The following is a 16570-nucleotide window of genomic DNA, read 5'->3' as shown; positions in this document are numbered from 1 at the left end:
TAACACCCATTGAATACACAATATAGGATTGTTAAGTGTAGTACCATTCTGTAGGCCACATCCCCAGTACTTAAATCATTGTTTTCCATTCTATTGTTTCTCTTGGAAACTTTCTTTAAACAATAATATGTGGGATTTTATTAATTTATCCTAAACTGAATAAATTATCCTAAATTAATTCATCCTAAACTAAGAGTACTCTTAGGTTTTGAAAAACATTACCATGCCATAAAAATTTATAGGGACTTGAACCAAAATTTGCCCCCTGCCATAGCTTTTTGCCAGGTAACTTTAGGTACTTCTATTATAATAAACATTCCTCTCTTGATGTAAGTTTAATTGAATAAGTTAGACTTGCTCAATGTACGTTTCTGTCCATTTCCTTGTTTGAAACTTCTTAAGAATGTTAGAACATATTCAAGACACATTAAAATAAAATATTTTAGCCTCTTTCTTTTTTTTTAAATTTTAGCCTCTTTTAAGTGTGGAGTTTGGTGGTATTAACATTCACCTTGGGATGAGTAAGAGAATCAAACTGAAAATACTGACTCTTAAGTACTCTCCACAGTTTTGCAAAGGGTTGACTAAGCTCAGGATAGATCTACCACAGTTGCCCGGGCTAAGACTATGCAGAGTTTGGGCCCAGGAAATCAGAAGACCCCATTCTCATCTTTTCTGGATCAGCGGAGGACTTTGAGATGCAAGGACATGTGGAACCACCACCCACCCCAACCCTGACCTCCTGGCCCAGCTCCTTCCATACTCTCAATGTTCAAGTGTTTGGGAATGGGCTCACAATAGGAGCTCTGTGTTCTGCAAATGCATTGCATGCCATGTTTTAGGTTTTTAGCATTATTTTTCTAATGTGGCCTGTGTGGCAGATTTAGAAGAGTGAAAACACTATAATGCAAATACACCTTTGTCCACAGGGAAGAGTCCCTTGCTTTCAGGGCTCACATCTCCTATTGTCAAAACATGGCAGGCAGATCTGAGCATTGAATGAGATGGAGAAACAATAGTTGAAGTTCAAGTCTTCTGTGTTTGGGATTTCTGTCCAATCCAGTCTTTCCTCTCTGATTTGCACACACTGGGATAACTCACCAGAATTTTTGCAGGGCTCTGTCTGTGGGGCTCTGGCATCCGCACATCTCTCTTTCTGACAAGATGAGGGATGGTCGAATTTCGCAGAAAGGCACTCAGCTCAGGGGTGTCCTCTGGGGAGGCAGCGGGCTGCAAAGAGAAAGCAAGAGATAGCTTGTCACCCTTTCATTAGCCTTGAACTCCAGGCATTTTTTTTCCCCTCAGAGGACTAGGAGTCACAAGAGAAGCCGGACCCGTCCTGATTTACCAGAAGTGTGTTCAACCACAAAATGAAATAGATGGGCAAGGAATAAGCCTTCCCATTCTCTAATCATAGGAGCTCCTGAAGGACGGGGAATGCATTCCTGGAAAGTTTATCTTGTAAGCATGAGATTTTAAGCGGAAGTGATTCCCTCAGAAGGAAGTGACTTTTCAAGCACAAGTCATTATTTTCCTGTTACTTTTCTCTCATCATATATCAGTGCTGGTGAAACGCAGGAACATTCTGTGTGGTGGGACAGATCCTCAGGTGGCAGGAAAGTGAGGTGCTGGCCATAGGGAAAGAGACGTAGTCAAGGACCCGACATCAGCATGTCTGAGCCCCACACTCCTGAAATTGTAAGAAATGCTCCCTCAGGAGTGGATCGTGTTCTAATAAAAATGAGTTTTCCGAAGCATGCCACGTGAACATTATGCTGTAAGGGAGCTTGTTTAGAGCCTGGAGTTTTTTTTTGTGAGTGTTCTAGAACTTATGATTTTATCTCAGGCTCCATGCTTGGTATATCTGAGAGCTGAATAAATATTTTGAAAATGCCAATAAATCACATATAATATTTCATTAAAATTCTTCATTTAAGACTGACTGAATATAGAATCTTAATTTCCTGTCCCTGCCCCAAGTCCCCCCCACACATGTTCTTTTAAATGGTTTCTCTTTGTAGCCCCAGGAGCAGTGACAGTATGCTCATTTCTGTGGGGTGAGGAAAGATATCCCTATATTGTAGATGCAGAAGGCACCACAACAATGAAATGATTGTGCTCAGCATGTCCTAAGACCCTAGAAAAATCTACCAGATAAACAGAAAGATAGAGCCTGGACTCCTTAGTATGCTGTGCACAGCCCCCTGTGTACTGGCCTCAGCCTGCTGCTCCAGCCTCATTTCTAACCAAGAGCCCTCCGCACCCTGCTCTGCAATGTGCAGAACGACTTTCCACTCCTGAGGTGCAGCAGAATGATTCCCGAGCCCCCGTGAGACATTCCACATGATAGCTCGATTCCCCCATCAGCATCCACCAAGCTGTGTGGTACCTGCCTGAGGACCAACCTGAGTTGCCCAGTGAGAACATGGAAAATGATAAGCATAAAGTCACATATGATGTCCAAGGCAATCTCAGGAAACAGGGAGAGGAAGAAGATCCAGTGAGGAAACATGAGATGGGAGAAAGTCCAGGAGACTTTCCTTTGGAAAGAGACAGTCCAGGAGAGCAGGAAAGTGGGAATCTAGGGAATTCTAAAGAGAAGAAAGTTGTAAAAATACAGGAGTGACAAAAAATGTCAAATCCTGCAGAGGAGTAAAGCATTAGGACTAAAGTAGTCATTTAGTAGTCATACTAAAAGTAGTCATTTTGTCATGTAAGAAATTACGGACATAGGATCCAGCAGTTCTACTCTGGGTATTCATTGGAAGAAAACAAAAACACTAGCTTGAAAAGATATATGCATCTCTACTTCGCTGTAATATTATTTACAGTAGTCAAGATATGGAAGCAGCTGAGGTGTCCACTGATGGATAAATAGATGTGGTGAATACACGCATGCGTGCACACCCCCCCCAAATATTATTCAAACACAAAAAAAGAAGGAAATCAATGACCTTGTGGGCATTATGTTAAGTGAACTAAGACAAAGACAAATTCCACATTCAATCTGAAAAAACAAGGCCACCCAAACCCCAAACCAAAATGAAACCCTAACTCATAGATAAAGAGAACAGATTGGTGATTGGGAGTGGGGGGGGGCTGGGGAGTGGGTGAAATGAGTGAAAGTGGTAAAAAAAATTATAAACTTCCAGTTATAAAATAAATAAGTCCGAGGGATGTAAATAAAATACAGCGTAGTAACTATAATTAATAATACCGTGTTGTATATTTGGAAGTTGCTAAGAGAATAGATTTTAAAAGTTCTCATCGCCAGGAAAAAAAAATTGTAATCTGTGTGGTGATGGATATGAACTAGAGTTACTATGGTGGTCATTTCACAATATATACAAACACCCAATCATGTTGTATACCTGAAACTAATATGTGATATGTCAATTATATCTCAATGTAAAAAAAGAAAAAAGAATGTATAGATGCCCTTTGCTGAGCAGGGGATGTGTATGGGTAGAAATTGATCTGCAGAAGCTAAAGGGTGAAGGCATTCAGACAAATGGATAATTATTTGAAAAAGTATAAAATTAAATCTTTATCTTATTCTCATATTGAAGAAATTCCCCATGGCTCAGAGATGAGATGCCACCACATCCTCCAAATAAGAAAACACCAAAAGAAAGCAAAATAAAACATGGACGTTCTTAGTTGCTATTTATAATGGAAACAGGATAGTAATGTAAAATTTTGTGGTCAGACATAGATTACTTATTAAATAAATTATGACATTTATGCAAGAGACCACTGGACACTTTTTTTTTTAAAGATTTTATTTATTTATTTGACAGAGAGAGATCACAAGTAGACAGAGAGGCAGGCAGAGAGAGAGAGAGAGAGGGAAGCAGACTCCCCGCTGAGTAGAGAGCCCGATGCGGGACTCGATCCCAGGACCCGGAGATCATGACCTGAACCAAAGGCAGCGGCTTAACCCACTGAGCCACCCAGGCAACCCAACCACTGGACACTTTTTAAAAATGATGTAGAGCTATGTAGTAATTCAGAAAAAAATGCAAGATCTTAGTAAGGGGAAGAGGCAGATTATAAAATAGCATATATAATAAGATTGCATTTTTTAATAAAAATGGATCTATATTTACCTTATATATCTATCAGTAGGAAAAAAATCTGGAAGAGTTGTCATGTAAACATTACCAGTTGTAGAGATTTGATAATATTAAGAAGTTTTGCTAACTTCTTTTCAGGTATGATAATGGTATTACAGATTTTTAAAGAGATCCTTAATTACTGTCAACATACAGTAAAGTGGAAAAATAAATTAATGCACAAAAAATGGGAAATGTAACAGTAAATGGGTAGTGACATTATTAGAAATTAAAATTTTTCTTTTTTATGTTTTTATATATTGCCTGATATATTGTTTTGATGGACATTTAGTACTTTTTATTATGAAAATTTAAAAAAAATTTAACAATTATAATAAGAGCAAAAGAGAAATAAGAAAGCAGGGATAATAAGTAGAGCTCGGCTAAAAATGGAAGGGAAAAGGGGTCCATTCTTGGAAGAAGATGCAGACCCAAGTTATTTGCTTATTGTTTGTTTTGAAGATGGAAATTTAAGTACGTTTCTGGGATCCAAGGAGGGAATCAGTAGAGAGGAAGAGATTGAAAATATTGGAAGCAGGGTATACGTGATGTATCAAGTTAAATTTATCGAGTTAAATTTGGAACAGGAGGAAGAGCTCTTCTTCCTCTGAAAGTATTGGACAGGACTTGAGGCTGAGAAAGAGACAAAGATGTGTGTGTGCATGTGTGCGCACGCACACGTGTGTGGTGGGGATTGGGATTTGGAATGGCAAAAAGGATCCTTTGAAGATTTTCTTGCTGTAAGGTCACCTGCTAACAGTGATGCTAAGGAGGCTGAATGAGAACAGCAGTGAAGGTTTGGAGAAACCAATGAAGAGATGGCAGAGGGGGCCTCTCCAGATGCTGACTGTCCAGTGAACACTTCCATCAGTGTGTTCTGGTGCCCTCAGGCAAAGCAGCAGAGAAACCAAACTGTGGGACTGTGTCTGATGGAGTTTTTTAGGGCAAGGCCTTGGAAGGATAGAGGAAAAGGGAGGTTAAGTAAGGATACCTGTAAAAGAATGTTTCAATCAACTCATCATGGATTCCTGGCTTGGCAGGGAAGAAAGTATGGCCAAAGGCAGCCTTGAGAGTCAGGTGAATTAATTGATTCAGAGAAAGTTTTCATATCAAGGAAGAGAATGTCTCGTGGACAGAGGAAATGAGAAAGTTATGAAAACAGGAGACTGAAGTAGGGGCTTAGATGTGGACTTAAATATTTTAGGGACAGGGTAATTAGAAACGATGTTCACAGCACTGGGCTGATGAAGTACATAGACTCCGAGTTACAGGCCAGCCCCATGGATGCTGGAATAGTCTAAGACCCTGGTAGGGAAGGAGTGCCTGCCGAAGGGTTGCTCAAGGGTACTCAAGGTGGAGAATCTGCTAGAAAAGCCCTTACAGCCTAAGACTGAAATTTGAGTTTAGATAGAAAATTGTGACCATCTCTAAGATTCCCTTATGTATTTTCTATCATGTATTCATGAGAAATGTGTGTGTGTGTGTGTGTGTGTGTGTGTGTGTGTGTGTGTAGTTTTTGCTTTGAGCTTTTCATGTTTCATTTCTTTTTTATTGTTCACTGGGAGATATGTTACAGAGTTAACTCTGCATGTAACCAAACTGCAGGGAAAAGGTGCTGGAAGGACCTTCGGAATGTTCCTTTATTCCTGTAGTGGTAGCAGTAATAGTAAAATAATAGCCCAAAGAGAAGACAGCTCTGCAGCTTCCTATGTGGTGACATCAGATGCAGCTTGTGGATGGTTGAAGACCATGTTTGTGGGGGCCCCCAGTATATCATCATTTACAAATACTTATGGGCAGCCTCTCAGTAACACACAGGACTTATTCTGAGCCGTAGAATGAACATATTACACAGCAGGGGTTGATAAAACATGCTTCTCTCTTTTAGTAATATTGTTTTGCAGATAGAGGAACGTCCCTCCCGAACACCACACTGAGAAAGTCTTCAAATGGCTTACCAACTAGTTTTTGAAAGTGGCATTCCAGAAATTATTTCAAAATATAGAGCAAAACAAGACAAAATAAAACCCCAAAAGCAAAAATGAACAAAAAATGAAAAACAAGGAAGAAGTTATCCAAGAAATGTAAACAACAGTTACAGCCTGTTTTTTAGATGAACTCTGGGAGCCTGTTTCACAACTGATTGTGAACCCGCAGGTCATATTTTTCCTGAATCTGAAACCTTAGAGGTGAGGGCCTCTTAGCATCACATTAGGCAGGCGTTCAGTTCAGAAAACAGTTTGCTAAGGGCTCTGAGAAGCTGGTGGTAAACACTCAACTATCTTCTTTAGAACAAATACGAAAATGGCTCTTTTCTGCAATAAGGAAGAAATTATTAGTAAATATGGTTCTTTCCCCAGCTGCTACTCAGATTTTGACTTCAACAGGAGTTTTCTATTTGCATGAACTCTTCACAAAACTCTTCACTCCGGGATAGGTTTAAATTTATGAGCTAAAGGGATACTGTCTAGCTGGAATGAGCAATACTGTTGGAAACGCAACTTTGGAAGAAAATAGTTGGGTGCAATCAGATTAAGGGCTTTTTGAATCCAAACAAACACAACACGTACTATCTTCTTTTTATTTGTGATTTGTCTTTGGGTTTCAGGTATGCCTAATACACAAAAGATGGTGGACTTTCCCTCATGTAATCCTTAGTCTATAATTAAATTGAAGTAGAGACAAACCCAGGAGCTCAGTCTATCATGTAATTTTCTTTAAGGCATAAATGTTAAGGATTTGTCAGGAGAGAAAAAAAATAGATTTTTTTCTTAACGTCCTGAAAAAAGAATAGTTCATCCCATTGGTGATTTTGAAGCTTTTCTTAGTTGTTGTACATGTGTTTTTATATTCTAAAATTTACAGGAGAACCTGAAGAACCTCTTAAGGAGAAGTTAAGGCAAAGAGAAATGGACCCTGGAGAGTGTATTCCCTTTGGTGGCTAAAAATTGGACCTATAGGTACTGTTAAAAATAAAAGATGAATGAAGGTCCTCTATGGGGGGCGCATGAAAGAGACAGAGAGATGGAGACAGAGAGAGAACGTAAGTGGATTGGGAGCTGTAACAAGTTTCTGCATTAGGAATTAATAAGGAGCAATAAGTAAATGGAGGCAGTTATGAAGGAAAAAAATTCTCTCGAGGGTAAGACAAAATGATGCAAATTTGCCAAGCCAAGCCACAGTCTGTGTGCTCACCGATTAAAACAAAACAAAACAAAACCAAAAAACCCCAAAAACTAGTTGCAGGGCTTGGCGGATGATCCCTGTGTTTCTGCTTCCATGTTTGTGCTATCTGGTTGTAATTTGGGATTTCTGTGAGAATGGTCTTGTTCGAGGCAGTTGGAACCTCCAGCCTTCCATGGCTCCAGAGCCCGTTCTTTATGCAACACTGGCTTTCTCCCTTGTTACCGTTGCCCTCATCTAACCTCTGCCACATCATGTGGACCTCGGGCTCCTTTTCTGAGTGGGGGGCCCAGAACATGGTCCTGTGATCCTAGCGCAGGTTGAAGCCAAGACCTCGCTTGTCCTACCCTTCTGGCTACAGTGTGACATCCCACAGCCCTTTCACCCTCTTTTTCTCACCCTTGGCTGTTCATAATGAAACCTTGCCAGCTTAAAAAAGTCCTTTACTCTTTAATAGCGTCGGCTTTTTCAACTACATCTTATCTAGAGATCACAGCCTGTCTGGAGGGCTCTCCAAACCCCAGGATAAAGTCCACCCAAATAAGATAATGGATAGTTGGAAGTCATTATTTTACTGCCTTGAGAATGGTTTAAGAAATACTTTATTCAACTCTAAAATTTTATTTCAAGAAGGATCTGGAATGAATTAGATTTAATGGATTGGCCCGAATGCTGCAGACAGTTGACTATTTCACAATGTTTTAGATGGCAGGATGTGCTGAAATTGCCACATTAAAATCCTCTATCTCTGAAGCCCGGAGGCGGAACCTTCATGGCCCTCTACTTATGTCCCTGTGTTCAGAGAAGGCAGAGAAATGAACTTGATGAAGTGAAATCATCATGGGAGGAACAGAAAACCGAAGACAGCAGCTGTTTCACTGGGAAGCAAAAGGGAAAGCAGAAGGGAATGTCCCCAAGGCAGTGTCCCACCCTCTGGGCACCACGAGGGGCCACGCATCTCACTCACTTTTCCTGAACCCTGTCACCCATGCGTGCTCCTGTTTGCCTTCATATTTGGGTAACAAAGCAGGCTAAGTGAATCCCCACGAAACCTGGTATGAAGCAAAAAAACTCAAAAAACTAAACTAAACTAAAAAAACTCAAAACTGACAGACTTCTAGCGGCATCTGAGTGTGTCCCCAGTTTAGTCACTGATGTTTTGTATTTGGGCAGCAAGTGAGGTGCGTGTGGGTGAGAACTTTTGCCCATGGCCTCCTATGATCACAGTGGTAGCTTTCAAAGGGAGTCTGCTCTTCAAACCTTGGGGACATGAGGGTCACTTGGTGGTGTAACTCAGCTGTACCAGTCAGTGTTGTACAAGAAAAAGTGCATCCCGTTCAGGCCTTATCAGACTTGGAGGCTTATGTGAGGAGAGTCCTGTTTGGAATGCATGTTCAATTTATAGATGGGTTGTATTTCAGAAGATTTGAGGCTAGATGTTTGGCACTCAGAATGCATTTCTCTTTAGAGACAATCTTTTAAATGGTGGCTCAATTTTCAGGCCAGCCCACAAAAACCCTACTTTATCTACAGTATGGCTTTGATGAGTAAAACTATGTATTTATAATAAAAAGTAAAGCCAAGAGGTTGCTATCTGAGTAATTTTTTTAAAAAATAGGAAAAAAATCCACATTGTGTTAAATACATTAGTTCTATTACATGTTAATAGGTTTAATTAGCAGACATGAGAAATTATTTTGAGATGTTGTGGAGACCCTGCAGTGGGGGAAGGGGTCCAGGGTATTTCAAAGGTTTTAAAGTTGGTGGCATTGGTTCCTTGGAGCAGATGGTCTAGAAAATGCTTCTGAGGAAATCTGGACAGTTGCTTTTTCATCAGCACATTTGCTTAGACATTTTGGGAGCTGCAAAGAAGCAGTGAAGGAGGGAGCTACTTTCAGTGGTTAAGTGGGGAAAAAAATGAGAATATATACAGGAGGCGAAGTGGACAAAAAGGTGTATGTGACCTGACGAGAAAGCATTTTGCTGAGGGAAAATGAGTTGAATGGCTGGAGAGGCAAACATGGTAGGGAACTTGAAAATCCTCCAGAGGATACTTGGGAAAGCTGAGGTGGGAGTTTTCTCTCGGACAGGCCCACAGCTGGCCTGGGATATTCTGGTGGCTTGTCCAGTGGGCACTAGAGCATCCTCAGGAAGGGCTTGTAGACCTTCTCACAGATGCAGATGTTTCAAGAGGCACTCACTAATTGTTCTTTTTAAAGAAATTGTAGAACCAAATCATAAGTAATTTTTTCTTAGTGGGTAAGTTAGACTGAATGATAGGATTTACTTTTTTTTTTTTTCAAGAGTTTACTTATTTATAGAGAGAGAGAGAGAGAATGAATGGTGGGTAGGGGTAGAGAGAGAAGAAGAAGCAGACTCCCCACTGAGCAGGGAGCCTGATGCAGGACTTGATCCCAGGACCCTGAGATTATGACCCAAGCTGAAGACAGACACTCAGCCAACTGAGTCACCTGGTACCTGACTAGGATTTAATTTTTACCTATATGAATGTGGTTTGCCTCCTTATTCCTTTTATTAAACCTACCCTTTCTCTGCTTCTTAAAGAACTAAGTTAAAAAAAAAAACTACAGATGTTTATCTTCAAATAGCTATATTTTTAAAAACTATATTTATCTTTAAATATCTATAGTTAAAAAAACAGTAATTAGCTTTCATGCAAGAATCTGAAATTGATACCTAGGTTAAAAAAAATTTCCCTGGGGCACCTGGGTGGCTCAGTGGGTTAAGCCTCTGCCTTTGGCTCGGGTCATGATCTCAGGGTCTTGGGATCAAGCCCCACATCAGGCTCTCTGCTCAGCAGGGAGCCTGCTTCCCCCTCTCTCTCTGCCTCCCTCTCTGCCTACTTGTGATCTCTCTCTGTCAAATAAATAAATAAAATCTTTTAAAAAAATTTCCTAGACCTATTCCATTGAAGATAACTAGATGTAATAAATAATTTGTTCTTTACTAATTTCCAATTCATATTTAAGACAGAGAATAGACTGTTTAGCTTTTGTATTATCTAGGAATAAATAAATTTGCCAGGTAGCTTTATAGGGACTTCAGCAATAAATTACTTATTATCTTAAGAAGAAAATAATGTTCAAGTACTCTCAATTTGTTGGTAGCTGATTATATAAAATGTACTGATAATTAATTAAGAAATCTATTTATTGATAAAAAAGCTTTTTTAGAATCTCTGGGTTATACACACTAAATACAAGTGAAAGTACTCAGAGGACCTGAAAGTAAAAACATTTCAAGTTTTTCATTATTCTGAATTTCAAGCATTCTTACCATTTGTCATTTTGGGAGCTATTCCTTCATATTGTAATCAAATCATCTTATAATCAATTTCCAAAAACTGACAGTTTTATAGAAGAAGCATAATTAAGTTGCATTTTAAAAATTACTAGCCTTAGGGGCGCCTGGGTGGCTCAGTCAGTTAAGCATCTGCCTTCAGCTCAGGGTCCTGGGATGGAGTCCTGCATCAGGCTCCCTGCTCAGCAGGGAGTCTGCTTCTCCCTCTCCCTCTGCTCCTCCCCCCTGCTCATGATCTCTCTCTCTCAAATAAAATCTTAAAAACAATTACTAGCCTTAGATTTTTAATCAAAGTGTATACTTCAAAGAATATCTGGGTGGCTGTCACCACCCCATTTGCATGAATCTGTCAACATTTAAGGCAAATTATCTGTTAGTATCATTCCAGTCACTGTAAATGATTGTTAAACTGCAACACAGAAAAAGAATTTACAACCAATATGGCCCATATCACATAAGTTACATAATATATATGAACATATATAAATAATGTCAGATATAAAGCAAACATTACACTCTGGAGTTTAGAGACCTTCCCTAGGCTTCTGTGCTTCAAGAATCTACCACTGAAGTAGAGAATCCGTATGGGACATGTGAAAGATTTAATTTCTTCAATGTTATACATTCCATTTGAAGATGTTATTTTATTTTTTAAAGATTTTATTTATTTATTTGAAAGACAGAAGGAACATGAGTGGGGGGAGGGGCTGAGGGAGAGAGAGAGAGAAGCAGATTCCCTTCTGAGTCGGGTGGAGCTGGACCTGGGGCTCCATGCCAAGACCCTGAGATCAAGACCCTGAGCCAAAGTCAGATGTCTACCTGCCTAAGCCACCCAGGAACCCCAGAAGATGTTATTTTATAATAAGCTACTATCCTCAAAAGATATTAAAATCATCTCAATGAAGAGCCAAGACAGAGGAAATGGACAAAAAAATTTCCAAGGAGGAAGTATTTTAAATAATTTTGTGGAATAGTGACCTTATTTATAATTTCTCCATAAAGAAGAAGACCTGTCCTATAAATCCTTTCATAATGAATCCCTTTGTCTTCCTCTCTTGGAATAGAAGGCTTACTGGTTTGAAGAAGAAAGCCTTTCATAACAGTGCCACCGGTTAGAGTAGAGGCAGACCTGCATTCTGAATGGTTGAGTTAGTGTTTCATGAAGTCTGCCCTTTGCTCCATTTCTAATAGAGACTCTGTCTCCCTGAGCTACTAGACAATGATTCTTAAAGTTCTTGATTCTTAAAGTTCTCTTTTGAGGATAACATCTGGTTAAACAGGTTATTTTCCCTCATTCAGGTGTAATGTTTTCAAGGGTTTATGCTAATTATGTTCTTTTCTTCCCAGAAGAAACTTAAAGCCAGATTTGGATCTTAATCTGAATGAGATCAGCTGCTTGGACACTTGAGCTCCTGACTAGTCTGTGACCAGCAAAGCAGCGTGGATGTCAGGTGAGGACTGTAGAATGGCAGAGTTTTAGGACTCCAGACCGGGCCTCTTACTAGACCCCCAGGTGACTGGATAAGCTTAAGAATCTGAGAAGCACTGCTCTCAGCTTCTTTATAAGCTGCACTAAAGAATGGGGTCCAGAAATTTCCAGTCCGGGGGTTCTTGGGGCACTGGGATGGCCTTTGGCAAATTATCGCATTTCACCACTTGCTATTGGCAACATCTGGAAAAGCCTACTTGACAAAGATCCTTATATCTTTTGGCAGTGTACCAAAAAGACTCTAAAAATAGCATTTTGTACAAATTCTCCAAAACATGACATGTCTATTAATGACTTTGGTTTGGTTGTGCTGCTAGTCAAACCATATGCAAAAGGTATCTATTAAAATAGGCTAAATAGGGGGGAGGAGTCAAGATGGCGGAGAAGTAGCAGGCTGAGACTACTTCAGGTTGCGGGAGATCAGCTAGATAGCTTATCTAAAGATTGCAAACACCTACAAATCCAACGGGAGATCGAAGAGAAGAAGAACAGCAATTCTAGAAACAGAAAAGCAACCACTTTCTGAAAGGTAGGACTGGCGGAGAAGTGAATCCAAAGCGACGGGAAGATAGACCGCGGGGGGAGGGGCCGGCTCCCGACAAGCGCGGAGCAACAGAGCACAAAATCAGGACTTTTAAAAGTCTGTTCCGCTGAGGGACATCGCTCCAGAGGCTTAACCGGAGTGAAGCCCACGCGGGGTCAGCGTGGCCTCAGGTCCCGCAGGGTCACAGAAGGATCGGGGGTGTCTGAGTGTCGCAGAGCTTACAGGTATTAGAACGGGGAAGCCGGCTACAGAGACGGAGCCGAGGAGTGAGCTCACAGCTCGGGGTTACCTTGAACCGGTCGCAGGCTCAGTCAGCTCGGAGTGCGGCCGGAGGCAGGGTGACGGGAGTAATTGGGCGCTGTTCTCTGAGGGCGCACTGAGGAATGGGGCCCCGGGGTCTCGGCTCCTCCGGGCCGGAGACTGGGAGGCTGCCATCTTCATTCCCATCCTCCGGAACTCTACGGAAAGCGCTCAGGGAACAAAAGCTCCCGAAAGCAAACCCGAGCGGATTACTCAGCCCGGCCCCTGGTAAGGGCGGTGCAACTCCGCCTGGGGCAAAGACACTTGAGAATCACTACAACAGGCCCCTCCCCCAGAAGATCAACAAGAAACCCAGCCAGGACCAAGTTCACCTACCAAGGAGTGCAGTTTCAATACCAAGGAGAGCAGCGGAATTCCAGAGGAGGAGAAAGCAAAGCACGGAACTCATGGCTTTCTCCCCATGATTCTTTAGCCTTGCAGTTAATTTAATTTTTTTTTTCTTTTTCAATTTTTTTTCTCTTCTTCTGCTAAATTTTTTTAACTTTTACCCTTTTCTTTTTTAATGTTTTTTAACTAGTTTATCTAATATATATATATATATATATATATATATATATATATATATATTTTCCTTTTTATATTTTTTTCTTTATTAGTTTTCTTTTTTTAATTGTTTCTTTCTTTTTTTTTTTTCTTTCTGAACCTCTTTTTATCCCCTTTCTCCCCCCTCACGATTTGGGATCTCTTTTGATTTGGCTAAAGCATATTTTCCTGGGGTTGTTGCCACCCTTTTAGTATTTTACTTGCTCCTTCATATACTCTTATCTGGACAAAATGACAAGGCAGAAAAATTCACCACAAAAAAAAAGAACAAGAGGCAGTACCAAAGGCTAGGGACCTAATCAATACAGATATTGGTAATATGTCAGATCTAGAGTTCAGAATGACGATTCTCAAGGTTCTAGCCGGGCTCGAAAAAGGCATGGAAGATATTAGAGAAACCCTCTCGGGAGATATAAAAGCCCTTTCTGGAGAAATAAAAGAACTAAAATCTAATCAAGTTGAAATCAAAAAAGCTATTAATGAGGTGCAATCAAAAATGGAGGCTCTCACTGCTAGGATAAATGAGGCAGAAGAAAGAATTAGCAATATAGAAGACCAAATGACAGAGAATAAAGAAGCTGTGCAAAAGAGGGACAAACAGCTACTGGACCACGAGGGGAGAAATCAAGAGATAAGACGAAACAACATTCGAAGAACTGGGATTCCAGAAGAAGAAGAAAGAGAGAGGGGAGCAGAAGGTATATTGGAGAGAATTATTGGAGAGAATTTCCCCAATATGGCAAAGGGAACAAGCATCAAAATCCAGGAGGTACAGAGAACCCCCCTCAAAGTCAACAAGAAGAGGTCCACACCCCATCACCTAATAGTAAAATTTACAAGTCTGAGTGACAAAGAGAATATCCTGAAAGCAGCCCGGGAAAAGAAGGAGAGATTAAAAGCTTCCAGGACAAACAAAAACTGAAAGAATTTGCAAACACCAAGCCAGCTCTACAGGAAATATTGAAAGGGGTCCTCTAAGCAAAGAGAGACCCTAAAAGTAGTAGATCAGAAAGGAACAGAGACAATATACAATAACAGTCACCTTCCAGGCAATACAATGGCACTAAATTCATATCTCTCAATAGTTACCCTGAATGTTAATAGGCTAAATGCCCCAATCAAAAGACACAGGGTATCAGAATGGATAAAAAAACAAAACCCATCTATATGTTGCCTACAAGAAACTCATTTTAAACCCGAAGACACCTCCAGATTTAAAGTGAGGGGGTGGAAAAACATTTACCATGCTAATGGACATCAGAAGAAAGCAGGAGTGGCAATCCTTATATCAGATCAATTAGATTTTAAGCCAAAGACTATAATAAGAGATGAGGAAGGACACTATATCATACTCAAAGGATCTGTCCAACAAGAAGATCTAACAATTTTAAAAATCTATGCCCCTAACGTGGGAGCAGCCAACTATATAAACCAATTAATAACAAAATCAAAGAAACACATCAACAATAATACAATAATAGTAGGGGACTTTAACACTCCCCTCACTGAAATGGACAGATCATCCAAGCAAAAGATCAACAAGGAAATAAAGGCCTTAAATGACACACTGGACCAGATGGACATCACAGATATATTCAGAACATTTCAAACCAAAGCAACAGAATACGCATTCTTCTCTAGTGCACATGGAACATTCTCCAGAATAGATCACATCCTAGGTCCTAAATCAGGTCTCAACTGGTATCAAAAGATTGGGATCATTCCCTGCATATTTTCAGACCACAATGCTCTGAAGCTAGAACTCAATCACAAGAGGAAATTTAGAAAGAACCCAAATACATGGAGACTAAACAGCATCCTTCTAAAGAATGAATGGGTCAACCAGGAAATTAAAGAAGAATTGAAAAAATTCATTGGAACAAATGATAATGAAAACACAATGGTTCAAAATCTGTGGGACACAACAAAGGCAGTCCTGAGAGGAAAATATATAGCGGTACAAGCCTTTCTCAAGAAACAAGAAAGGTCTCAAGTACACAACCTAACCCTACACTTAACGGAGCTGGAGAAAGAACAAGAAAGAAACCCTAAACCCAGCAGGAGAAGAGAAATCATAAAGATCAGAGCAGAAATCAATGAAATAGAAACCAAAAAACCAATAGAACAAATCAACGAAACTAGGAGCTGGTTCTTTGAAAGAATTAATAAGATTAATAAACCCCTGGCCAGACTTATCAAAAAGAAAAGAGGAAGGACCCAAATCAATAAAATCATGAATGAAAGAGGAGAGATCACAACTAACACCAAAGAAATACAGACAATTATAAGAACATACTATGAGCAACTCTACGCCAACAAATTTGACAATCTGGAAGAAATGGATGCATTCCAGGAGACATATAAACTACCACAACTGAACCAGGAAGAAATAGAAAGCCTGAACAGACCCATAACCAGTAAGGAGATTGAAACAGTCATCAAAAATCTCCAAACAAACAAAAGCCCAGGGCCAGACGGCTTCCCGGGGGAATTCTACCAAACATTTAAAGAAGAACTAATTCCTATTCTCCTGAGACTGTTCCAAAAAATAGAAATGGAAGGAAAACTTCCAAACTCATTTTATGAGGCCAGCCTCACCTTGATCCGAAAACCAGACAAGGATCCCATCAAAAAAGAGAACTACAGACCAATATCCTTGATGAACACAGATGCAAAAATTCTCACCAAAATACTAGCCAGTAGGATTCAACAGTACATTAAAAAGATTATTCACCACGACCAAGTGGGATTTATTCCAGGGCTGCAAGGGTGGTTCAACATCCGCAAATCAATCAGTGTGATACAACACATTAATAAAAGAAAGAACAAGAACCATATGATACTCTCAATAGATGCTGAAAAAGCATTTGACAAAGGACAGCATCCCTTTCTGATCAAAACTCTTCAAAGTGTAGGGATAGAGGGCACATACCTCAGTATTATCAAAGCCATCTATGAAAAACCCACCGCAAATATCATTCTCAATGGAGAAAAACTGAAAGCTTTTCCGCTAAGGTCAGGAACACAGCAGGGATGTCCGTTATCACCACTGCT

At 40.2% G+C, this 16570-nt stretch overlaps 1 protein-coding gene across 1 annotated transcript in view; it reads right to left on the bottom strand.

The window, feature by feature from the left end:
* The window catches only part of ITGA8 (integrin subunit alpha 8), a 185470-nt gene that overhangs the window by 23332 nt on the left and 145568 nt on the right, over positions 1-16570 (bottom strand). The window contains exon 26 of the mRNA XM_032880917.1: positions 1102-1230. Within this exon, the coding sequence (XP_032736808.1) occupies positions 1102-1230 (129 nt within the window). The remainder of the gene's footprint in view (positions 1-1101; positions 1231-16570) is intronic.

Source organism: Lontra canadensis, unplaced genomic scaffold (genome assembly GCF_010015895.1).
Source record: "Lontra canadensis isolate GAN:19392208 unplaced genomic scaffold, GSC_riverotter_1.0 scaffold72, whole genome shotgun sequence".
Lineage (NCBI taxonomy): Eukaryota > Metazoa > Chordata > Mammalia > Carnivora > Mustelidae > Lontra > Lontra canadensis.
Note: the sequence above shows the minus strand (reverse complement) of the source record. Positions and strands in the feature narration are given on the sequence as shown.